Here is a 25,329-nt window from a genome sequence, read left to right on the forward strand (position 1 = left end):
TTCCCCGAAACGGCACGAGCGCTCGCGCCGCGGCGGGTGACAGGCGGGCCCCATGGCGGCGAGGCCCGATTTTAACCTCCCCCCTTCCGAAAAGGCCAAGGGGCGGTACGAGTACGACCGGCCCGACAGTAAACAGTAACCGATGGTGGTAAACGCAGCCACACACATACTACTACTACTACTACACAAGTACTGGCTGGTACTACCACATCAACAACAACGACGCACGCAGAAGCGGGGTGGGGTGGGGTGGGGTGGGGAGGGGGAGAAAGAAGCATCGCCCGCTCCGCAATAACAACGACGACGGGCTCCGCACCAACCACCACCGAGGCAGACGCGGACGCGCGCGAGGGAGGGAGGGACGAGCGAACCTGTCGCGATTCCGCCGACGACCTCGCGCGCGGGGGATCTGACCCCTCCTCGCGTGCCCGCGTGGTTCCCCGAGCCCAGCGGGCGGGCGGGCGGGCGGGCTAGCGGTTCCTCGTCGCGGCGTTCGGCGAGGCGGTCAATGCGCGGGGGGAGATGAGCGGCGGCGGGGAGGGGGAGGAGGAGGAGGACGAGGAGGTGTTCTACGAGTCGCGGGACCGCGTCCTCTCCTCCTCCGGCTCCTCCACCTCCGCCTCGGACGACGATGACCGCGCGCAGCAGCAGCAGCAGCAGCAGCAGCGACGCCGACGGGACGGCCACGCCCACCCGGCTGCGGCTGCGGCGCTCGACCTGTGGACGTCGCAGCCGGCGCCGGTGCAGGAGCGTCGCAGGAGGCTGCTCCAGATGATGGGGCTCACCGGGGACCCCTCCCTCGCGCGCCTCGAGATGGGCCGATCGGTCTCCTACGACGGGCCCGTCCGCCCGCCCTCGGTCTCGCCCATGCCCCGATCCAGATCGGACGGCGCCGTGCCCGCCAAGCCGCCGCGAGGGGCCCGGACGTCGTCGGGCTCCTCCGAGGCCATGCCGGAGGATGACGACGCCGACCCCAGGTGCCTAATCCGGAACCTCGACGACGGCACCGAGTTCGTCGTCAAGGAAGAGTTTGAGCTCCGCGAGGTCCGCACGGGCCGCCAGCTCACCCTGGAGCAGTTCCAGCTCTGCGTCGGGCGCTCCCCCATCGTGCAGGAGCTCATGCGCCGCCAGAACATCTCCAACGACGGCGCCTCCATGCCCATCCACAGGTCCAGCTCCGACTCCAGCAACGGCGCCACCCGGCCCAGGCGCCGCATTAACTGGCTTCGTACCATCCGCCACGTCGCTGGCTCGATGGTGGCCGGCTCCCGTGACCGCCGAAGCAGCGACGAGAAGGACACGTCATCGGAGAAGGGCGGACGCCGCTCCAGCTCAGCCACAGATGACAGCCAGGATAGTGCCGGCGCCGTGCACCATGGCCCAGAGCGCATCAAGGTGCGGCCGTACGGCAAGTCGTACAAGGAGCTCAGTGGGCTGTTCATGAACCAGGAGATACGGGCGCACGACGGGCCTATCTGGAGCATCAAGTTTAGCCCTGATGGCCGCTACCTTGCAAGTGCTGGGGAGGACTGTGCGATCCATGTCTGGGAAGTGTTGGAGTTTGAAACGAGACGAGAGGAGAATGGGGTGTCTAATCCATTTGTTGCAGTGATGTGCAATGGTTCGCCAGAGCCGACATTGGCGTTGGCCACTGTGGATGGGAGCCAGAAACTCCGGGCGAGGGTCTCGCAAAGTCGGAAATCCAGTAGCTCAGACCGGTTGATGGTGCCAGAGCATGTGTTTGGGCTGTCAGAAAAACCGGTCAAAACTTTTGAGGGGCATTCAGAGGATGTTCTTGATCTCTGCTGGTCCAAGTCACAGGTATGCCATGTTGCTGTTCATTCCAATATTGATAGAGTAGAATGCGAGCATTGAATTTAATCCCACAACTCTATTTCTGCCCATATTTAGAAAACTCTGTGGATTACTTGGTCCAAAATTCTTTGTCATAATCAAGAGTCCAACCATGCCAGGCCAAAACACCTTGGTGACAATGAGTCAAGGTTTGACTTCGATATAGCTCAATGTGTTCAGCCATTCATAGTGTAGGTGATCGTAAATGATGATCTGACAGAGAGCAAATCAAATTGTAGTGGCTTAGTAACACATGTCATATTGTATGCAAATAGCTATTCCGTAGCTCTAGGCAAATTACTTCTTCAAAAGGAAGGTTCTAACAGTTCATACAACTGACTTACTTCTTCAAAAGGAAGGTTCTAACAGTTCATACAACTGATTTACTTCTTCCAAAGGAAGTTTCTAACAGTTCATACAACTGACTGAACCCACTGCCTGCCTTAAAGAAGGGACACGTTCTCCAGGCTTGCGGTTTGCTTGTTGTCGTCATTATTGTTTCTTTCTTGATACATGGTGTGGCAATTAAGTCTCAAATAGTAAAGCTAGTGCCTAAATTGTAGCATAAGCATTCCATTGTTGGTGCTTCAGCAGATTACTTTTATACTCTGCAATGTTTGTAATTCCCCTTTTCTCTTCTCACTTCGAAATTAATTAGGTAATATATGTGTTCAAAATGTGACATGGAGTACTTTACTTCTATGAGTGTTGACTACTGGAGTTACCTTTATCACATTTTCATGACAAAAGCTCATCAACTTGTCTACATGATGGGTGAGAAGACTCATTTGTTTTGAGTTTTCAAAATGGATTAGATCCTACTCCCTCCGTTCCTGAATATAAGTCTTTTTAGAGTTTTCGCTAGGGGACTACATACAGATGTATATAGACATACTTTAGAGTGTAGATACACTCATTTTGCTTTGTATGTAGTCCCCTAGTGAAATCTCTAAAAAGACTTGTATTTAGGAATGGGGGAAGTAGAATGCTAGAAATGTGGTATAACTTGACATTGATAAGATACACAGAATGTATAGTGGATCTTCAGAATTTTTGTGCTGTTTTCTCGAGAGAGAACAACAGAACTATTGTTGTGCCTAGAGTTCGAAGTATGTTGGGTTAAGTACTACTGTGTTTAATGCTGTAAAACATGAATGAGGTTTTGCCAAATTTAGTTATCCACGGTATAATGTGTTGTGGCAGTATATTTGAGCCTTCTTTCTGGACTACATTATTGTCAAATTACCCCTTTTAGGTAAAGCTGGGTCTACTTTTAATTAAAGGTCAAATTTCCATCCATTTCCATTTGCATCAGTCACTAAAAGGACTGTAAGAGCATGAGTCTTCTACTAGACTTGCATGAAAGAGTTTGGAACCATACCCAAATGATTAGGATGTCCCAAGTTTTAATAGTAAAATGAATTATTTGTTGAAAGTTCTTGCTAATAGGCTGATAACTATGTTAGGGCTTAAGGGTATCTTGGAATGTCAGGAAATATCTAGAAGATCACATGACATGCATGTTCACTCCTGCAGTTTGAATCAGCTGTCATTCATTTATTATTCGTCCTATGGTCTAGAAACTAGGACCTGCACCATCAAGTTTTCAGTCCTTCGACATTTCTGATGTTCAGTATCATTCTAAAGGTGATATGCATGATTATAGATTAGATGCATAAAAAATGTTGGGTCCTTGTGGCAAGCAGCTGAGGCCTGCAATTATACCGTTCTGTGCTAGCTACATATCCAAACATTACAATTTGCAATAGTGACTCCAGCAGTGCGTCCTAACTATGGTTGCTATTACTGTTTGAATTTTGTTGATATTACTGTCGAATCGTGTAGCGATACCTATTGTTATGATTCTGGTGTCTTTCGAATTATTTCTAACTTTAACATGTTTTTCATGTACTGTTCAGCATTTACTTTCATCTTCAATGGATAAAACAGTAAGGTTATGGCACATGTCAAGCGTATCATGTTTGAAAACGTTCTCACACTGCGATTATGGTAAGATTATTTCGGTTCACTCTCTCTCTCTGCACATGGAATTCCTCTCACTCTGTCAGCATCATCCTCAATTTTCCTTTATTACTCTCCCTTCCAGTTACATGCATCCAGTTCAACCCTGTCGATGATAGATACTTCATCAGTGGTTCCCTGGATGAAAAGGTTCGCATATGGAGCATTCCAAAACGTGAAATTGTTGATTGGCATGATCTGCATGAAATGGTCACTGCTGCTTGCTATACCCCTGATGGACAGGTTTGTACACTTTTCATTGGTACCTTTGATCCAAAAGGTTTTCCGTTTGTTAAGTTAAGTTCTAACACCACGTTTCATTTTCATTTTCCCTGTAGAGTGCCTTAGTTGGTTCCCACAAGGGCAGCTGCCATATTTATGACACATCAGGTCTCTCTCTCCCCCCACTCATGATTTATGACATTTTCAAGCTTATTTTTGTATTTGTAGCTCTTACTTTCCCTTCAGAATTGACCTTTTGTTTAACTCTTGGCCAGATAACAAGCTTATCCAAAAGAAACAAATTGACCTGCAAACTAAAAAGAAGAAGTCCCGGCAGAAGAAGATCACTGGATTTCAGGTACCTACTTTCAAAATCTTTTGAGTCTGACACCAGGTCATGCAGACGATAACCTTTCCTGCCTTACTGAATCATAGTTACTTGAATAGTTCCTCCCAGGGAGTTCTTCCAAGGTGCTCATCACATCTGCTGATTCACGGATCCGAGTTGTTGATGGTTTTGAGCTAGTACACAAGTTTAAAGGTATTAAGTTTTTTAGCCTTGTGAGTTCCATGCCATATTGCTATTTTCCTCCAAGGTTTAGCTGGTGATCTTATCGAGACACAGTTACTTTAAAGTTTACTTGCAGTTCTTGCTCTTCACCTGTTTAACCTGTTGCTACTGTTAGCTATCATTATTTTTTGCTGTATGAAAGTTCTGTTTAGAGTAGGGCTGCAGCTGTCAATCATACTGTATTACTGTGGTAACCAGCTTATAAGTAATGCTATTTCTGCTTATTGATTGAACGCGATTGGTGGAGACCAATTTCTGCTGTCATGTTCTTCCTTTCAGCAAAGCGCCAAAACTCGTCAGGATCCACTGTGTTGATTTGATAGCTCGTAATGTCCAATTAACAACATGTTAAAATACTCGTATCTTTCTTTTAGGACGGGATCTGATATCCATATGTTTTGTCGGTTGCTGATGGCCCCGTCCCTTATTTTGTTTCAGGTTTCCGAAACACCAACAGCCAAATCTCAGCCTGCTACGCAGCTAGAGGCAGATACGTGATCTCAGCGAGCGAAGACTCCCATGTCTACATGTGGAGAAACGACGACGGCCCTGAGCAAAGAGGAAGCAGCAAGGGCGTCGTTTCTGTCGCGAATTCCTACGAGTACTTCTACTGCCAGGGCGTGACGGTGGCCGCCGCCTTGCCGTCGACGGTGGGGTCAGCCACGACGTCCCGAACCAACTCCAGGAGGCGCGAGGAGCTGGATTGTGTGTCCGAGTACCACCCCCTGTCCCACGCAGGAGACGGAGACTCCTCTGATTTCCAGCAGCAGCAGCAGCAGGGAGGCAATGACCTAAGCAACGGCTCGAATCATGGCGGCGACAGAGCGTCCGCGACCTGGCCCGAGGAGCTCATGACGCCGACGAAACAGAGCCCGCGGTCCAGCACCAGCCTCCCCGACGGTGCCGCCGGGCAGGCTCCGAGCCGGTCGGCCTGGGGCATGGCCATCGCCACGGCAGGTGGTGGGGGTCAGATCAGGATACTCCAGAATTTTGGGTTCCCCGTCAGAGTATAGTAGTAGCAGCGGCCCTGTAGGAGGGTGATTTTTGTGTGTAAATAGGTTGGGAGATGCGGTTTGTTTTGCTGTGTTTTTGTAGCGGTCTTTGAGTTCCGTGCGATTGCGCTTGGGTTTGGCTGATGCGTGCATACTCGACTAACGACGGCCTTGTTCGCTTTTACTACTACGTGAGAGTGGAGCCTGTGAAAGCGCCTGCCGCCACCCCGGTTGGAGTGAAATCTCTCGCCATCCATTTTCATCCGCTTCTTCACTCTTGTCCGCTCTGGCGCTCCGCTCAACACATATTCTTGTAAGGCAAAAATAATAATAATCTCCAGTTGTATACATGTATACGGATGCAAAAGCAAAAGACGAGTTTTCTTGGTGGTGAATTCCTTCTGCAAGTGGCCTGCCTTCCAGGCTTCTAGCTAGGACTATGAGGAGAATAAAATGTTTTGAGTTCTGAAGCTTTTCGGCTGCATTTCTTGTAGTGTATGTATGCTCTATCATTCCACTGTGACTGTCGGCTGCTTGGACCGATGGAACATTTGCTAGTAGTACTAATTACACTCGTAGTACCTCCACCGTGCCGTGTGTTTTTATGTTCATTGTATACCCAAGCATGACCGTGGAGAACTCCCTCCACTCGATTTCCCTCCAGTCCAGGGCCAGAGCACCGACATCGCTCGCGGCGATGGTGCAGCCACGGTAGAGAGGTACAGGAGATATCCTGCGATCTGATCCTGACGTGACGCGCTGCGCACCCAAAGAGGATGACGCCAGAACGCATGTTCGTCACGCAGCAAAGGACGTACCCGGTGACTTGCAATTAGTTCAGAAGTACGAGGCCTACCCAGGAGCACGTGCTACGCAAGAGCCGCTCGATAGTGGAGCGTGACCAAATAATGTACACTAAAAACAGTTAGAAATTGACGTCTAACTTTAACAAGAAAGAGGAGAAGTACAAGGTTACGTTGGATGCGCAAAAAGAAAAGATGTATTGGGATGTAAGAGCAACTCCAACCGATCGTTTGGTTCGCCGTCATTTGTTTGGATCCGTATGGATAAAAATAATGGTTGAACGCGCGGACTCATTGCTAAAATACGTCCGCGCCGATCCATTTCCGACTCACATTTGGGACTAAAATGGATCGACGCGGACGCGCGCGTCCTCTCAATGTTTGCATGTGGTTGGCCTGACCCACTTGTCACAGAACCATCCACCCACCTCTATCTGCTTATTTAATTCGATGGCCACCCCATCCATCTTTCTCCTATTATTTTATTGCCACAGTGTTGCTGCCCACTTGTTTTCCGTTGAATGCATGTGCTGACCCATTTAAAAAAGCGGATACGGACAAACCGACGGACGACCCAAACGAACGAAAAGCGAACAAACCGTTGGAGTTGTTCTTAAAAAGGGCGGAGAAAACTAAAAATTAAGAATAAGAGTGAGAAGATCGTGTTGGAGAAGCACGAGGGGACGATCAAATAAAGGATGCAAGACATGCAAGACATTAGGAGAGCCTAGGCTTGAGAATGAGAGGATATAAAATCGCACAAGACACAAAGGATGCGAAGATCATGCTGTCACATAAAAGCCTCTTGGATGAGCAAACAAATAAATGGCTTGCGAACAAAAAAAGAGATCAACGACCATAAGAAGTATGAGACGACGAGGACGGCGTCAACAACATCGGCCCATGCGGCGAAGATGCATGGGAGCCAACGAGTGATCCGGCCAGCCAGCCAACGGTTGATCGGACATTGATTTCATTTTAGCATGTTCACATTATTAAACTATAATTTGTTTTGCTTTTGTTTGGAACTATTGAATTCAGATAATTTATATCGTATGATTGACGTGTATAAATTTAAGGTTTCATGTTTAAGATGTGTGGATGTGCGACAACCCACGTGAAAGATCGTCCGGCACTATCCATTAACGCACCCGCGGACGTATAAGTGATCGGATTTGTCCAAACTCCCATGATTTGAAGTGTTTTGATGCTCGAGGATTGTGGGGTCACTTATAGCCCCATTTGTAAGGTTGTGTGTTGTTTAGTTTTATTGCTTCTTATGTTTTTTTACATTTTAACTCATGAGCGTTTGTTAAAAATTGTGAACAAAGAACAATTTTAAAAATTTATTTTTTAGATTCATTAATATTTATTACGCACATTTATGAAGTTTTTGAAGGTTTTTAAATTTTGTAAAAATATTTAATCTGTGAATATATTTGAAATCCATGAGTAATTTTTAAAACTCATAATTTTTCAAAATCCTGGAACATCTTTTTATTTTAACTAACTTCTTAAATTTTAAAAGAATAACTGGTTTTTGATGAGGTAGCAGTGGAGCGATCGGAAAAAGATAAGTGAGTGAGAGTGTTATATCAGTAGTCCTACGTTTTCAATGTGGGAATAGGATCCCAAGAGGCTTGAACAACCACCAACGGTTGATAGCGATGCCTAAACATATAAATACACCAAACCCACGGATCAAATAACTCCACCTTCTCTCAGAATAAATATTGTCTCCAACAACAACAACCCGATATGATGTACGGACGAACAAAAACACCACCAGGAGTCCAGGACATAACTAAAACTCTAGCCAACACATGTAAATTCCAAACAAATAGAATCCATCACAACAGTCTACTAGATATGAATGTGTAAGGATGGCAATTTTACCCACGGTACCCGTGGATATTATACCCGCATGGGCAAAGTATGAGCATATTTTTATGCCCATGGCCCATGGGTAATATCATGTAACAGCCCTAGTGCATTTTCTTCCTCTTTTGTAATCCTTTCCATGTTTGGCAACCTTGTTTTAGTGATCAAGTGGTTCGAGATCCATGGTGTCAACTTTTCACGTGCATCATGGCATCATGCATGTCATCATCCTTTGTCTTGTCTTGCTGTTTTGTGTTGCACCTTTGGTGATTGAAAGTATGAGTGTCTTGTGAGTGTGGCATTGTGTTGACTGTGTGATGAGAGTGGATGCAACAAGAGCCGCTTCAAAACCCTTGTTCCACCATGATCATAAAACCCTTCCCACTCTTTTCAATTTATTGTGGCTGTTTTAAAGTTTTTGGTTTGGCCCATTAAAAATGTTCATCTTCTTTTAAAAATTCTTTTATTAATTGTGGGTGGCAACACTCTCTATTTGGATTTTATTTTCCCTTTATTGTTATTTTAAACAGAGCCAATTTCAAATAAAACATTTTTTTCTTTGCTCTAAAATGCCCCACCTATTTTTGTAAATAGGAGGAACATTTTAGATGCCCAATTATATTTTAGATTTATTTTTAACTCCTTTCCCTAGCCTCTGGCTTTTAATTCAATTCTGTTTTGGTTTTATTTAAAACTTGTTTGAGAATGACAGAGAGAGAGAGAGAGAGAAGGCCAGATGGGCTCTCCTGGCCCATCTCCCTCTGCGTGGCCCAAGTCCCCCCCCCCCTAACGGCACTGTCTCCATCTCCTTCTCCCCTTTCCGTCAGAGAGAGAGAGAGAGCGGGTGAGAGAGGAGGTGCCATCGTGGCCCTCACGGACATCGAGGATCGTCAGCTCGTAGCCTATTTAGTCCATCCGTTGTCTAGGGTTGTGTACTCTCCTTTCTATCGCCGCCATCTCCTTCTTCCCCCTCTTCTCTCGCAAGTAAGTTATGTCAGTTCAGAGAAACAGGGGCGCTTCGCCGCCGTCCCCGCCGTCTCCCTCGTCGCCGGCAGCTCCCCCGTGGCATCCAAGATGGGGACGAGGATGCTGGTGCCTCCCTCGACCCTTTCCTGTCGCTAGGAGCCGTCGACCCCTCCCTGGCGTCGCCTCCGCCATCGCCGTCACCGGTGCGGGTGCAGCGTCTTCGCAGAGCCGCCCGCCTCTTTTTTCCTCTCCCAAGCCCCATCGTCCTCGTCTTCGTTCCCCTGGGTGAGCCGTCGTCGTCTTCTCCCCCTCTCCCACGTGCATGTCCTCTCTATCTGCATGATCGTCGCCGCCGTCGTGCTCTGCCATGTCCGGGAGCAGCAACCCTTGCGCCGCCGTTGGTTTCCCCTCCCGGTGGATTGACCACGGGAATGAGATCCCCATGGCCTCCGCACCCCCCGCCGGTAGCCAGATCCGTTGATTCGTGTCCGTAGCCTTGTCGTCGTCTTCCCCTGTTCCGGCCGCCGCCATGGTAATGTGCGATGTAGAGGGGCTGCTCAAAAGGAGTCACACCCCCTCTCTGCCAAGTTCTAGTGCAGTAGCGCAGTGGTCAATGCCTTCTCTGTTGTCCTTGGCGTCGCGGGTTCGAGTCCCCGTCGGTCCCCTTTTTATTTTCATTTTATTTCGTGTAGTGTAGCAGTGGCATTAGTACAGGAGGCCTTCGGCCCCTTCGAGTGCAACTATACTAGTGTAGCTTTGTTATGCATAGTGTGTGTGATGTGAGCAAGGGGTGCAAGGTTTGAATCCCCCCTGCACCTTTCTTTTCTTTTATTTTTTTGTGCATGTGTGTGTGGGTGCACATGTGCATGTGTGTGTGTGTGCATGTGTGTGTGTGGGTGTACAATGTGCATGTGTGTGTGAGTGTGTGTGTTGTGGGGCATGACCCACTTGCCTACACCCACTAGGGGACCCTCGTGCAATGATCAGTGGGCCCCATGCCATTTTTTCTTTTGTTTTTATTTTGTTTTGGGGTGTTACCTTTTTAGGTATATTCCAATTAGAGATATAGCCAGATTTGGCCTATGCCAAATTTGGCAAGTTTTCACTTATAGGTTTATTTGAATTCTATGTGAATTTTATCTTCTTGATGTGGTTATGTTTTAGATGCAAGTATATCAGTATAATATATGGATTCGGGGTAGAAAAACTCAAGGAATCCAATGTTGGCACTAGATTCCAAATTTGAGCAGTTCTGCGGAAGTGCCACTTTGTGATGAGGTGGCACTTGTTTATCTCTATAGGATTGTTTAAGTGCATAATTAGGGGTTGAGCATCCATGCATCAAGTTGGTTGCGCTTCATATCAAGCATGTGTGTGGTGAATATCGTGTGTTGATTCTTGTTTCCGTTTTGCTTCGTCTCGGTAGAGTTGATGACGAATTGATGAATATACTTCTCGCCCCTTTTTAGTTACCCCAAGTGGAAGGTGGACATGTAGTCAGCAACAAGTTTCTCTTACACGGAGACAGTAAGGTTTATTGAACCAGGAGGACTCCGAGGATCAACAAGTAGGTGTCCGTTGCCCTGGCGCAAGCAGAAGACGTGGACCTGCACACACAACAAATAACTTTGCTCCCAATGAGTACAGAGAGGTTGGTAATCTCTCCGACCCTGTAGTTTGCAAAGGATCAAAACACAAGCGGGAATAGTAATAGTGATTGCAACGGAAAAGTAAATAAAAATGGTAAATGATGGAGGTGTAAACAATGGTGGTGATATGGACCTGAGTCACATGATGTTCACTAGTAATGTCTCTCTCCCAAAAGATGATAAACAACTATGCAAGGGTAAACAAATTAGAGCTGGGCAATTGACAGAATTATAAACACACCGCAATGCTAATTATGCTACTTGAAAGTTAGAGGCTCAATAGTAATGGGCAGTACGCCAAGACAAGTAGACTGTTTATCCATCAACATCTACTTACTAATCATCCACCTTGAGATATCTATCCAGAACATCTCGCTGGTATTAAGTTGCGAGCCCCACCCAAAGTGTAACCTCAAAGCAACGGACAACAACATTAATGAACTATGCATAAGGTAAACAATACTTGCAACCGCGGCCACAAGCACCGTTGTTTTCTCCCTGGTGGCAACAACACATCTCCTAGTCTCATGTTTTGTCACTCAAGCTGGACATCAGGGGGCATGAACCCACAATCATGCATAACGCTCCCTCTTAGAGTTACAATCTACTACTCGGCCAAAGCAATAAAGAGCAACGGAGAACTGCTACCTCTTGAGCTTGCGTTGGTTTTTTCCGTTGAAGAGGAAAGGGTGATGCAGCACAGTAGTAGTAAGTATTTCCCTCAGTTTTGAGAACCAAGGTATCAATCCAGTAGGAGTATCAAGATGAAGCACCGATGTACGTGCGCAAAAACAACAAACTTGCACCCAACGCTACAAAGGGGTTGTCAATCCCTTCACGATTGATTGCAAGGTGAGATCTGAAAGCGGAAAGTGCAACAAGCTAAAAGTGTAAGGCGGAAAATATGATGTGAAGTAGACCCGGGGGCCATAGTGTTCACTAGAGGCTTCTCTCAAATAGCAAATATTATGGTGGGTGAACGAATTACTGTCGAGCAATTGATAGAACCGAGCAAAGTCATGATGATATCTAAGGCAATGATCATACATATAGGCATCACGTCCGAGACAAGTAGACCGATACTTTCTGCATCTACTACTATTACTCCACACATCAACCGCTATCCAGCATGCATCTAGCCTATTGAGTTCATGACAAACGGAGTAACGCCTTAAGCAAGATGACATGATGTAGAGGGATAAATTCATGCAATAGATATAAACCCCATCCTTTTACCCTTGATGGCAACAACACGATGCGTGCCTCGCTACCCCTTCTATCACTGGGTGAGGTCACCGCACGGTATGAACCCAAAACCAAGCACTTCTCCCATTGCAAGAATCGTAGATCAAGTTGGCCAAACAAAACCCACAACTCAAAGAGAATTACAAGGATATGAAATCATGCATATAAGAGATAAGAAGAAACTCAAATAAGATTGATAGATAATCTGATCATAAATCCACAATTCATCGGATCTCGACAAACACACCGCAAAAGAAGATTACATCGGATATATCTCCATGAAGATCATGGAGAACTTTGTATTGAAGATCCAAGAGAGAGAAGAAGCCATCTAGCTACTAGCTATGGACCCAAAGGTCTATGGTGAACTACTCACGCATCGTCGGAGAGGCAATGGTGTTAATGAAGAAGCCCTCCGTATTCGAATTCCCCCTCCGGCAGGGCACCAGAACATGCCCCAGATGGGATCTTGCGGAGACAGAAGCTTGCGATGGCGGAAAAGTATTTTCGTGGATCTCTCACGTGGTTTTTGATTTTTTTTTGGGGATTTATAGGCGGAAGAAGTAGGGAAGACGAGCCACACGGGCCCACAAGCCTGCTAGGCGCGCCCCCTGGCCGCGCCTAGGGGGCTTGTGGCCTCCCGTGGTGGCCTATGACTTGGTTCTCACGCTCTCTGCGTATCTTCTGTTCCAGAAAAAATCTTTTCGGAGGTTTTATTCCGTTTGGACTCCGTTTAATATTCTCCTCTGAAAAGGGTCAAAAACACGGAAAAAACAGGAACTGGCACTTGGCATTGAGTTAATAAGTTAGTCCCCAAAAAGATATAAAAGGCATACAAAACATCCAAAGTGTCTAGCTGAAACTCTAAGCCCCTATCTTTCTGTGTGTCCAGTTGAAACTTTGATCTCATGAGTACCATGTGAGTTGTAGCAATTGTAGAGAACGAAAGAATGATTGAGTATGTGGATTTGCTTTACAAGCTCTTATTTGACTCTTTCTCATGTTGTGATAAATTGCAATTGCTTCAATGACTAAAGGCTATCGGTTGTTACTCCTCGGTAAGGTTCTTGATCCATGCTTTACTTTGTGAAGGAATTATCACTTTAGCATGAGAGATTATATGTTGGTATTGCTGTTCTGATCATGATCATGATGCATGCATGTTCGTATCTTGTTTTGTTGACACCTCTCTCCCTAAACATGTGGACATATTTATTGAGCTCGGCTTTCGCTTGAGGACAAGCGAGGTCTAAGCTTGGGGGAGTTGATACGTCCATTTTGCATCATGTTTTCATGTTGATATTTATCGCTTCTTTGGCTGTTATTTCACTTCACGGTACTATTCTTATGCTTTTTCTCTCTTATTTTGCAAAGTTTACATGAAGAGGGAGAATACCGGCAACTGGAATTCTGGCCTGAAAGTGGAGCAAAGTTGAGATACCTATTCTACGCAACTCCAAACGCCGTAAAAATCAACGAGGAATTTTTTCCCGATTTATCAAAAATACTGGGCCGAAGAAGTGCCCACAAGCCTGCACGGCATGGCCACCCCCCCAGGCCGCGCCATGGGGACTTGTGGGCAGCCCACTGGCCCACTTGCTCCCCTGTTTTGCTATATGGAGGGTTTCGTCCAAGAAAAAAATAAAGGAGGAGCTTTTTCGTGGTTTCGCCGCCGCCACGAGGCGGAACTTGAGCAGACCCAATCTAGAGCTCCAGCAGGACGATCCTGCCGGGGAAACTTCCCTCCCAGAGGGGGAAATCATCGCCATCGTCATCACCAACACTCCTCTCATCGGAGGGGACTCGTCACCATCAACATCTTCATCAGCACCATCTCATCTCCAAACCCTAGTTCATCACTTGTAACCAATCTTCGTCTCGCGACTCCGATTGGTACCTGTAAGGTTGCTACTAGTGTTGATTACTCTTTGTAGTTGATGCTAGTTGGATTACTTGGTGGAAGAGTTTATGTTCAGATCCTTGATGTTACTCATTACTTCTCCGGTCATGAATATGATTATGCTTTGTGAGTAGTTACTTTTGTTCCTGAGGACATGGGATAGGTCATGCTAATAGTAGTCATGTGAATTTGGTATTCGTTTGGTAATTTGATATGTTTTATGTTGTTTTTCCTCTAGTGATGTTATGTGAACGTCGACTACATAACACTTCACCATTATTTGGGCCTAGAGGAAGGCATTGGGAAGTAGTAAGTAGATGATGGGTTGCTAGAGTGACGGAAGCTTAAACCCTAGTTTATGCGTTGCTTCGTAAGGGGCTCATTTGGATCCACTAGTTTAATGCTATGGTTAGACTTTGTCTTAATTCCTATTTCGTAGTTGCGGATGCTTGCGAGAGGGGTTAATCATAAGTGCGATGCTTGTCCAAGTAAGGGAAGTACCCAAGCGTCGGTCCACCCACATATCAAACTATCAAAGTAACGAACGCGAATCATATGAACATGATGAAACTAGCATGGCAGAAATTCCCGTGTGTCCTCGAGAGCGTTTTTCCTCCTATAAGACTTTGTCCAGGCTTGTCCCTTGCTACAAAAGGGATTGGGCCACTTTGCTGCATCGTTGCTACTTTTGTTACTTCTTGCTTGCTACGAATCATCTCACCACACAATCACTTGTTACCAACAATTTCAGTGCCTGCAGATTTTTCCTTGCTGAAAACCACTTGTCATATCCTTCTGCTCCTCGTTGGGTTCGACACTCTTACTTATCGAAAGGACTACGATTGATCCCCTATACTTGTGGGTCATCAGTGGACCAGTGGGCCACAAGCCCACAGGCCACGGTCACCCCCCTGACCATGCCGTGAGGGCTTGTGGGGCCCACGCGACTCCACCGCCCCCAAACTCAGCTCTATATCTTCCGTCTCGCCCGGAAAAAAAACTGAGAGAAGGTTTCATCGCGTTTTACTATACGGAGGCGCCGCCACCTCCTGTTCTTCATCTGGAGGGCAGATCTGGAGTCCGTTCGGGGCTCCGGAGAGGGGAAATCGTCGCCATCGTCATCATCAACCTTTCTCCATCGACAATTCCATGATGCTCTTCATCGTTCATGAGTAATCTCATCGTAGGCTTGCTGGACGGTGATGAGTTGGATGAGATCTATCATGTAATCGAGTTAGTTTTGACGGGGATTGATCCCTAGTATCCACTATGTTCTAGATTGATGTTGCTACTACTTGGCTATGCTTAATGCTTGTCACTAGGGCTCGAGTGCCATGATTTCAGATCTGAACCTATTATGTTGTCGCCAATATATGTGTGTTTTAGATCCTATCTTGCAAGTTGTAGTCACCTACTATGTGTTATGACCCGGTGAAAAGGACGTGGATGTCGCCTAGAGGGGGGTGAATAGGCGCTTTAAAATAGTTAAGGTTTAGGCTTGAACAAATGCGGAATAAAACTAACGTTTAATATGTCAAGCACAAAACCTACAAACAACTAGGCTCACCTATGTGCACCAACAACTTATGCTAAGCAAGATAAACAACTAAGTGATAGCAAGATATATTACAATAAACAATATGTCTATCACAAAGTAACGTGCATAAGTAAAGGGTTCGGGTAAGAGATAACCGAGGCACGGGGAGACGATGATGTATCCTGAAGTTCACACCCTTGCGGATGCTAATCTCCGTTAGAGCGGTGTGGAGGCACAATGCTCCCCAAGATGCCACTAAGGCCACCGTAATCTCCTCACGCCCTCGCACAATGCAAGATGCCGTGATTCCACTAAGGGACCCTTGAGGGCGGTCACCGAACCCGTACAAATGGCAACCCTTGGGGGCGGTCACCGAACCCGTACACGTGGCAACCCTTGGGGGCGGTTACCGGTACCCGTACAAATTGCTCGGGGCAATCTCCACAAACTAATTGGAGACCCCGACGCTTCCCGGAGCTTCACACCACAATGATTGAGCTCCGAGACACCACCAAGCGTCTAGGACGCCAAAGCATCCACGAAGAACAATATCAAGGGTACTAAGTACCAAAGGTAGTAAGCTTCTCAACTTCTCACTTCCACGTATCACCGTGGAGAACTCAAACCGATGCAACTAATGCAATGGCAAGAACACACGAAGTGGTCAAGTCCCTCACACTCAAATCCCTCCACAACAACAAAAGTTATGGAGAAATATGAGAGGAAGAACAAGGAGCTCACAAAGAACTCCAAGATCAAGATCCAAGGGGTTCCCCTCACATAGAGGAGAAAGTGATTGGTGGAGATGTGGATCTAGATCTCCTCTCTCTTTTCCCTCAAGAACAAGCAAGAATCATTGGAGGGATAGAGAGTAATCAAGCTCTAAGAATGTCAACAATGGAGGTAGAACAAGAGCTCAACGGATGGATAAGACCAAGGGGAAGAAGACCCCCTTTATATAGTGGGGGAAGGAATCAGACCTTTACCCCCACTATTTGCCCGAGCTCCAGTGGTACTACCGCTCGCACTCCAGCGGTACTACCGCCAGCTAGCGGTACTACCGCTGGCTGCAGCGGTACTACCGCTAGCACTCCAGCGGTACTACCGCTGGCCCCAGCGGTACTACCGCTGGGCCCCTGGTAGTGCAACGGCACTACCACCGCCAAGAAAGTCTTCGCAAAAAGGTCCGTCCACGAACAACCGCTAGGCAGGCGGTACTAAGCTCCTGGAGCGGTACTACCGCTGACCAGGGGCGGTACTACTGCCAGCCAGTGGTACTACCGCTAGGGCCAGCGGTACTACCGCTCGCCACTGAAACAGCCATAACTTTCGCATACGAGCTCCGAATCTTAAGACCACGCGGTTATGAAAATGCCAATGATATAAAGATGTGAGTCTTCTAAGAATGAAGAACCGGCAAAAACTCCAACATCGAAAACATCATAGTAGTTGCATATGGACTCCGTTTTCGATGAACTCGAGCTTGTCATGAAGATGACCATAAGCTCTAAAACTCACAAAGAGAAACACCAAATAAGAACCAAGAAGTATGATGCAAGGATGCAAATGGTTTGAGCTCTCAACGAACGATACGATCAAGCTACTCACTTGAGAGCCCCCCTTGATAGTACATCAATCTATCCTAAACAGAAAACCTATCAAGGGCAAACCTATACCTTGCACCTCGTCCTCTTGAGCTAGATGATGATGATCTTGGCTTCCTCAAGATGGACCACCTTTCTTGATTGCGTTGGCTTGACGAAGACTAGTTGATTGCTCCCCCATACTCACTATGGGTGAGCCACTCTTCAGCATATCTTCACAAGTCCATTGCCACCACAATGAACAGCACGCTTCAAGCAAGATATCTTCGTGTTGATCCACTTGAACTTGCACACCGCCATCTTGATGACGATCACCACTTGACGTCATCCTTCATGGGTTGTATGAGATCTTCCTCTAGACGCAAGCCCATGGAAACACACCTAACCCCCACATAGAACTCTCACAAAGACCATGGGTTAGTACACAAACACGTAATGGACAATGCTTACCATACCATGGGATCACTTGATCCCTCTCGGTACATCTTGTACGCTTTGTGTGTTGATCATCTTGATTTACTCTTTGTCTGAGATCTTGATCAACCATGTGTCTCTATGACCATTCTTTGGATAATACCTTGAATACCATCTTGGTCATCGACGTCATACTTCATGGGTTGTATGAGATCTTCCCTTTCATGCAAGCCCATGGAAACACACCTAACCCCCACATAGAACTCTCACGAAGACCATGGGTTAGTACACAAATACGTAATGGACAATGCTTACCATACCATGGGATCACTTGATCCCTCTCGGTACATCTTGTACGCTTTGTGTGTTGATCATCTTGATTTACTCTTTGTCTGAGATCTTGATCAACCATGTGTCTCTATGACCATTCTTTGGATAATACCTTGAATACCATCTTGGTCATCATATAAACTCCTTGAACCCAACAGATGGACTTCAAGAAGTGCCTATGGACAAATCCTATAAATGTAACTTAAGGAAACCATTAGTCCATAGGAATTGTCATCAAGTACCAAAACCACATATGGAGATATATGCTCCAACACCCGGCAACCCCGGAGTGACAATAGCCGGAACCACTCCCGGAGATGACCATAGTATGAGGAGTTCATGTATTCACCGCGTGTTAATGCGTTGGTCCGGTTCTTTATTAAAAGGAGAAACTTAATATCACGTAGTTTCCATTAGGACCCCGCTGCCACTGGAGGGATGGACAATAGATGTCATGCAAGTTCTTTTCCCTAAGCACGTATGACTACATACAGAATACATGCCTACATTAGATTGACGAACGGGAGCTAGTTACATATCTCTCCGTGTTATAGCTGTTACATGATGAATCACATCCGTCATACTCATCCATCACCGATCCACTGCCTACGAGTCTTTTACTACTGGTCCTTGCTACGTTACTTTGTCTAGGCTTGTCCCTTGCTACAAAAGGGATTGGGCCACTTTGCTGCTACTGTTGCTATTGTTGTTACTTTGCTGCTGCTGCTACTGCTGTTCCTTGCTACTTTGTTGTTACGTGTTGCAAGACTTTTTTGGAGCCATTGTTGGGGAAGAATAAGTCCCCTGTCAACGTGCTATTTACTGGCGCCATTGATACAACAGTTAGGAATAGTCTGCCATCAACATATCGTTTCTAGCACCGATGCTATCATACTACTTTGCTAATGATACTTTGCTTGCAGACACTAATCTCTTAGGTGTGGTTGAATCTGACAAACTCAACTGCTAATACTTGAGAATATTTTTTCACTTCTCCTTTGGCGAACCAACAAATTTGGGTTGAATACTCTACCCTCGAAAACTGTTGCGATCCCCTATACTTGTGGTTATCAGTGACCCATCCGTCGTGTCCTGAGAACGAGATACGCGGCTCCTATCGGGATCGTCGACATATCGGGCGGCCTTGCTGGGTTAGTTTTACCTTGACGAAATATCTTGTGCACCGGGTTTCCGGTGATACTTTGGGTAATCTCAGAGTTGAGGTTTTCCACTAAGGAGTTCGACGAGATCGCGAGTTTCATGATCGAGGATTTCTATGCGGCTTGTGGTAATTTGTGATGGACTAGTTGGAGCACCCATGCAGGGTTAAATCTTTCGGAAAGCCGTGCCTGCGGTTATGTGGCAACATGGAAACTTTGTTTAACATCCGGTTCTAGACAACCTGAAGTAAACTTATTAAAACTTGCCAACTAAGTGTGTAACCGTGACTGTCTCTTTTGTAAGCTCCTTCTCCGATCGAGGACACGGTGGGGTTATGTATGACATAAGTAGGTGTTCAGGATCATTCATTTGATCATAAGTAGTTCACGTCCGTTATGCGTAGATCATCCCTCCCTTTTTCTTGTACTCGTAAGTTTAGCCACCAAATATATGCTTAGCCGCTGCTGCAACCTCACCACTTAAACTTGCCTCACCTATTAAGCTTTGCTAGTCTTGATACCTTTGGAAATGAGATTGTTGAGTCCCCTGTGGCTCACAGATTACTGCAACACCAGTTGCAGCCACAGGTAAAGGGTTACTTTGACGCGAGCGCGTTGATTGTTCATTTGGAGTTTCTTCTTCTTTGTCGTCGATTTAGGATGGGTTCCAGGCCGACAGATCGGGATAGCAAGGATGGACATCATTCTTTACGTTTGTTTTTGTCCGTAGTCGGACCCTGCTTTTCTTCATGATGACTGTATGTATTGTACTGATGTGACTCTGATGTAGCTTGTGCTGAGTGTAAGCCAATTCCATATACACATCATTTCAGTACATGTACTTGTAATGATATCCATTCTTGCGTAACGAGGAGATGTGCTTATATCCCTGTCGAGGCCCTCGTGCGAAAATAAGGATAGGATCGCATCTTGGGCGTTACAAGTTGGTATCAGAGCAGTACAGACCTAGGAGCCCCCTTGAATGATCGAACCTTGCCGAGTCGAGTCTAGTTAAAATCTGCTTTGAGTCTAGTTATATATCAGAGAATATGATTCTTTTTCTCCTCTTCTATGCTCTGGTGAGGAATCTTGACGTAATAATTTTAATTCTACTCCTCTTCTCACTCAATATTTTTTAGGATCACGCGGATATTTTGGAAATCTATATGATGTCGATGTGACGGAGTTCTAACTTGGTGCCTCCTGCTGTGTTGATTTTATTCCGGGGAGTTGAGCTCCAAGGGATTCTAGAGCACATCGTTATTGTTGAAATTTCTTTGTATCCCAAGGCGGAGGATGTTCAAAATTGCTTCAATACTGGTAGCGGTGAGATAACCCCGGCATCCCCAGTACTGATGCACAGAGTTCGGGAGTACTGCCATACTTAGTATCGTTGTGATTATGAGGATCTGGGATAGATGAGTGATGACCCACAAGTATAGGGGATCAATCGTAGTCCTTTCGATAAGTAAGAGTGTCGAACCCAACGAGGAACAGAAGGCTCTGATAAACGGTTTTTAGCAAGGTAATAACTGCAAGCACTACTAGCAACCTTACGGGTACCAATCGGCGTCGCGAGACGGCGATTGGTTACAAGAGATAGACTAGGGTTTGGATAGGAGATGGTGCTGATGAAGATGTTGATGGAGATGACTCCCCTCCGACGAGAGGAGTGTTGGTGATGACGATGGCGACGATTTCCCCCTGCGGGAGGGAAGTTTCCCCGGCAGGATCGTCCTGTCGGAGCTCTAGATTGGTTCTGCTCAAGTTCCACCTCGTGGCGGCGAAGAATCCATGAAAAAGCTCCGCCCTAATTTTTTTCCGGACGAAACCCTTCATATAGCAGAAGAGGGGGGCCAGTGTGTTGGAATTATGCCCTAGAGGCAATAATAAATGTGTAGTTATTATTATAATTCCTGTATCAAGATAATAGTTTATTATCCATGCTATAATTGTATTGAATGAAGACTCATTTACATGTGTGGATACATAGACAAAACACCGTCCCTAGCATGCCTCTAGTTGGCTAGCCAGTTGATCAATGATAGTCAGTGTCTTCTGATTATGAACAAGGTGTTGTTGCTTGATAACTGGATCACGTCATTGGGAGAATCACGTGATGGACTAGACCCAAACTGATAGACATAGCATGTTGATCGTGTCATTTTGTTGCTACTGTTTTCTGCGTGTCAAGTATTTATTCCTATGACCATGAGATCATATAACTCACTGACACCGGAGGAATGCTTTGTGTGTATCAAACGTTGCAACGTAACTGGGTGACTATAAAGATGCTCTACAGGTATCTCCGAAGGTGTTAGTTGAGTTAGTATGGATCAAGACTGGGATTTGTCACTCCGTGTGACGGAGAGGTATCTCAGGGCCCACTCGGTAATACAACATCACACATAAGCCTTGCAAGCAATGTAACTTAGTGTAAGTTGCGGGATCTTGTATTACGGAACGAGTAAAGAGACTTGCCGGTAAACGAGGTTGAAATAGGTATACGGATACTGACGATCGAATCTCGGGCAAGTAACATACCGAAGGACAAAGGGAATGACATACGGGATTATACGAATCCTTGGCACTGAGGTTCAAACGATAAGATCTTCGTAGAATATGTAGGATCCAATATGGGCATCCAGGTCCCGCTGTTGGATATTGACCGAGGAGTCTCTCGGGTCATGTCTACATAGTTCTCGAACCCGCAGGGTCTGCACACTTAAGGTTCGACGTTGTTTTATGCGTATTTGAGTTATGTGGTTGGTTACCGAATGTTGTTCGGAGTCCCGGATGAGATCACGGACGTCACGAGGGTTTCCGGAATAGTCCGGAAACGATGATTGATATATAGGATGACCTCATTTGATTACCGGAAGGTTTTCGGAGTTACCGGGAATGTAGCGGGAATGACGAATGGGTTCCGGGAGTTCACCGGAGGGGGGCAACCCACTCCAGGGAAGCCCATAGGCATTTGGGGGGGTCACACCAGCCCTTAGTGGGCTGGTGGGACAGCCCACCAATCCCCTATGCGCCAAGAGAGAAAAAATCAAAGGAAAGAAAAAAAAAGGAAGAAGTGGGAAGGGGGAAGGACTCCCTGCCACCAAACCAAGTAGGACTCGGTTTGGGGGGGGAGAGTCCTCCCCCCTGGCTCGGCCGACCCCTTGGGGATCCCTTGGACCCCAAGGCAAGCTCCCCCTCCCTCCTCCTATATATATGGGGCTTTTAGGGCAGATTTGAGACGATTTTCTCACGGCTGCCCGACCACATACCTCCATAGTTTTTCCTCTAGATCGTGTTTCTCCGGAGCTCGGGCGGAGCCCTGCTGAGACAAGATCATCACCAACCTCCGGAGCGCCGTCACGCTGCCGGAGAACTCTTCTACCTCTCCGTCTCTCTTGCTGGATCAAGAAGGCCGAGATCATCGTCGAGCTGTACGTGTGCTGAACGCGGAGGTGCCGTCCGTTCGGTACTAGATCGTGGGACTGATCGCGGGATTGTTCGCGGGGCGGATCGAGGGACGTGAGGACGTTCCACTACATCAACCGCGTTCTCTAACGCTTCTGCTGTGCGATCTACAAGGGTACGTAGATCACTCATCCCCTCTCGTAGATGGACATCACCATGATAGGTCTTCGTGCGCGTAGGAAAATTTTTGTTTCCCATGCGACGTTACCCAACACAGTGGGCCACCAGGGTGCCCACAAGCCCTGTAGCCGCGGCCAGGGGGGCAGGCCGCGGCTACCAGGCTTGTGGGCCCCTGGCAGCTCCCCTCTCGCACTTCTTTCGCCCAATATTTTTTATATATTCCCAAAAAATTCCATGTTGATTTTCAGGGCATTTGGAGTTGCGCAGAATAGAGGACTCAGACTTGCTCCTTTTCCAGTCCAGAATTCTAGCTGCCGGTATTCTCCCTCTTCAAATAAACCTTGCAAAATAAGAGAGAAAAGGCATAAGTATGGTACCACAAAGTATAATAACAGTCCATAAAGCGATAAATATCAACATGAAAGCATGATGCAAAATGGACGTATCAATTAGTTTCCGAGATCTCTGGTTATGTGTTGACGGATGTGATACACTTGACGGGTAGTGTTATTGCCAGGAGTTGAGTGATGGATTTTACTCCTTGTATCCGTGGACCCGATCGCATGAAAAGAAAATTTCTGAAGTTCTTAGGTGGGAATTCAAGTAGTTACTTATACGACAATATTTCAAGAGATGCATGATGTGACGTTGGGGTTCGACATCTAGTGGATTCTTTTGTTCACAATTGGTTTACAACAGTTCACGTTGTGTCTTAAAGAGTCGTTGTAGCTTGCTATGACTGGGGGACGCTTGGTATGTCGTGTGCACTGCCTTGTACATTATGACTACTGTAGGATCGATCTCGTGCGATCCTATCCACAAAAATATCAGACGGAATCTCTGTTAGTAATTTGTTCCGGCTTGTTTCGTAAGCCGCATCCTTTGTTTGTGTTGGAGTATGGTAATTCGAGTTGCTTCATTGTCAAGTGGTGAATTCATACTTCCTAAGTGGTGTTCTCATATTTGTATGGGAGTGCTAATCCTTTTGCTCAACGAGTTGTCTTTTTAATTCTTCTCAATCGGAGTCGTCATGTCAATTCTTTTTCATCCGGTGTGCTTCTCTTCAAGTCAATTCAAATCCATTTTCAATATTTGCAAGATCAATCTCTCATTTCTTTCCGAGTTCATCTGATATGTCCCAAGTTTTCTTTGTTTTCCCCCTCCCTCCCTTTTCTTCTATGTTTCAGTTATCATCCAAGTGCATTTCAATTCATTGATGATTCCGCTATCTTCTCTCCTATGTCGTATCCGGTGATTCATTGTGAAGATTCTCAGGAGTTCTGAGTTCATCATTTTTCATCCGTGTTCTTTTTCCCGGTGGATATAATTCAAGTTTTCAGTGTTCATCTTATCCTTTTCATTCGCTAGTGCTTTCCAGTGTTGGAAATTCTTATTCAAGTCTCTCTTGTTTATTCATCCATCTCTGTTCTATCCGGAGTGTTGAGTATATCTTAGAGTTTCTTGTTCTCAATCCTTTCAATTGTTTCGAGGTTCCCAACCTCATCAAGTTTTCATTTATACCGGTGCAATGTCTCTCTTCCAGTCAATTGTTTCAACGGTGGTTTCTTTTGAGTGGACCCATAACCCACAGGTTTCCCCAAGATCTTTCCTGCCTCTTTTAATCTTTTCTGGAGTTCTTTAAATATTTTCAAGTGTGACGTAATTATGGACTCCATTAATCATATTCCTTCTCCAAGATCATTTCAAATTTATTTATCTCATCATTGGCTCAACCTTTCATTCTTAATTGTTCCGGAGAGTCTCAAGTGTTTTTGTGGTGTTCCTTCTCATCTTTTTCAACTTGGAAGATCGAAGGAGTGTTTCTCTTAAATCTTGCTCCATTATTTTGAAGATTGTCATTTTAGCCTTGTGTTATCCTCTCAATTTTTCCAATCATGAGAATTCTTTTCATATATATCCGGTGCATTTCACAATTGTTTTCTTTTCTTTATCCTCTGAAGGCCATCATTTCAGAAGATTTCCTCGTTCTCAGCTTTCATCTTTCATCCTCAAATTCTTCTCAATTGTTGTCTCTTCGTTCGTATCTCAATTGTTCCGGTGTCTTGTTGAAGTTTTCTCTCAGGTGGCTCATGGTCTCTTCATTCTCATGCATCTTCATTCAGTCAAGTTATCCTCTTTCATTCCAAATTCTTATTGGTGTTTCATTGAAGACTTTTTCAGTTTGTGCTTTATCTCTCTTTCTTTCTGCAATCTTTTCAAGAAGAATAAGTGGTGTGCGAATCCATTGCTTGTCATCAATTTAACTCTATGAAGGATGAGCATAACATAATTCTTATTCTTGTTCTGTTTCTTTAAGTCATTTCAATTCTTCTTCCGGAGTGGCCCATGCTAGCAGTTCTTTTCTCAAGTGCTTCATCTTTGCTTTTCCGGAGTTTCAAGTTTTTCTCAAGTATCTCTTCGTGAAGCTTCATCTAATTTTGGAAGATCATAATCTTATTCTTTCATTCTTCAACTCTTTTCTATCATCCTTTCATTCCGGTGTTCTCCAAGTGGTTCGTCATGGTGGTTCATCAAGGTTTCAATTCTTTCTCAAGGTGTTCTTCAAGATTCTTGTTGGAGATCTCAAG

The 25,329-nt window shown here is 45.9% G+C and overlaps 1 protein-coding gene across 1 annotated transcript; it reads left to right on the plus strand.

Moving 5' to 3' along the window:
• Window positions 1–252: 252 nt before the first annotated feature.
• Window positions 253–6,056, plus strand: LOC123427315 (WD repeat-containing protein 44-like). The gene is made up of 7 exons (XM_045111320.1): window positions 253–1,821; window positions 3,774–3,864; window positions 3,962–4,119; window positions 4,215–4,266; window positions 4,374–4,456; window positions 4,546–4,639; window positions 5,108–6,056. The coding sequence occupies exons 1-7, from the start codon at window positions 523–525 to the stop codon at window positions 5,680–5,682; spliced, it is 2,352 nt and encodes a 783-aa protein (XP_044967255.1). The 5' UTR covers window positions 253–522; the 3' UTR covers window positions 5,683–6,056.
• Window positions 6,057–25,329: the final 19,273 nt, after the last annotated feature.

Source organism: Hordeum vulgare, chromosome 2H (assembly GCF_904849725.1).
Source record: "Hordeum vulgare subsp. vulgare chromosome 2H, MorexV3_pseudomolecules_assembly, whole genome shotgun sequence".
Taxonomy (NCBI): domain Eukaryota; kingdom Viridiplantae; phylum Streptophyta; class Magnoliopsida; order Poales; family Poaceae; genus Hordeum; species Hordeum vulgare.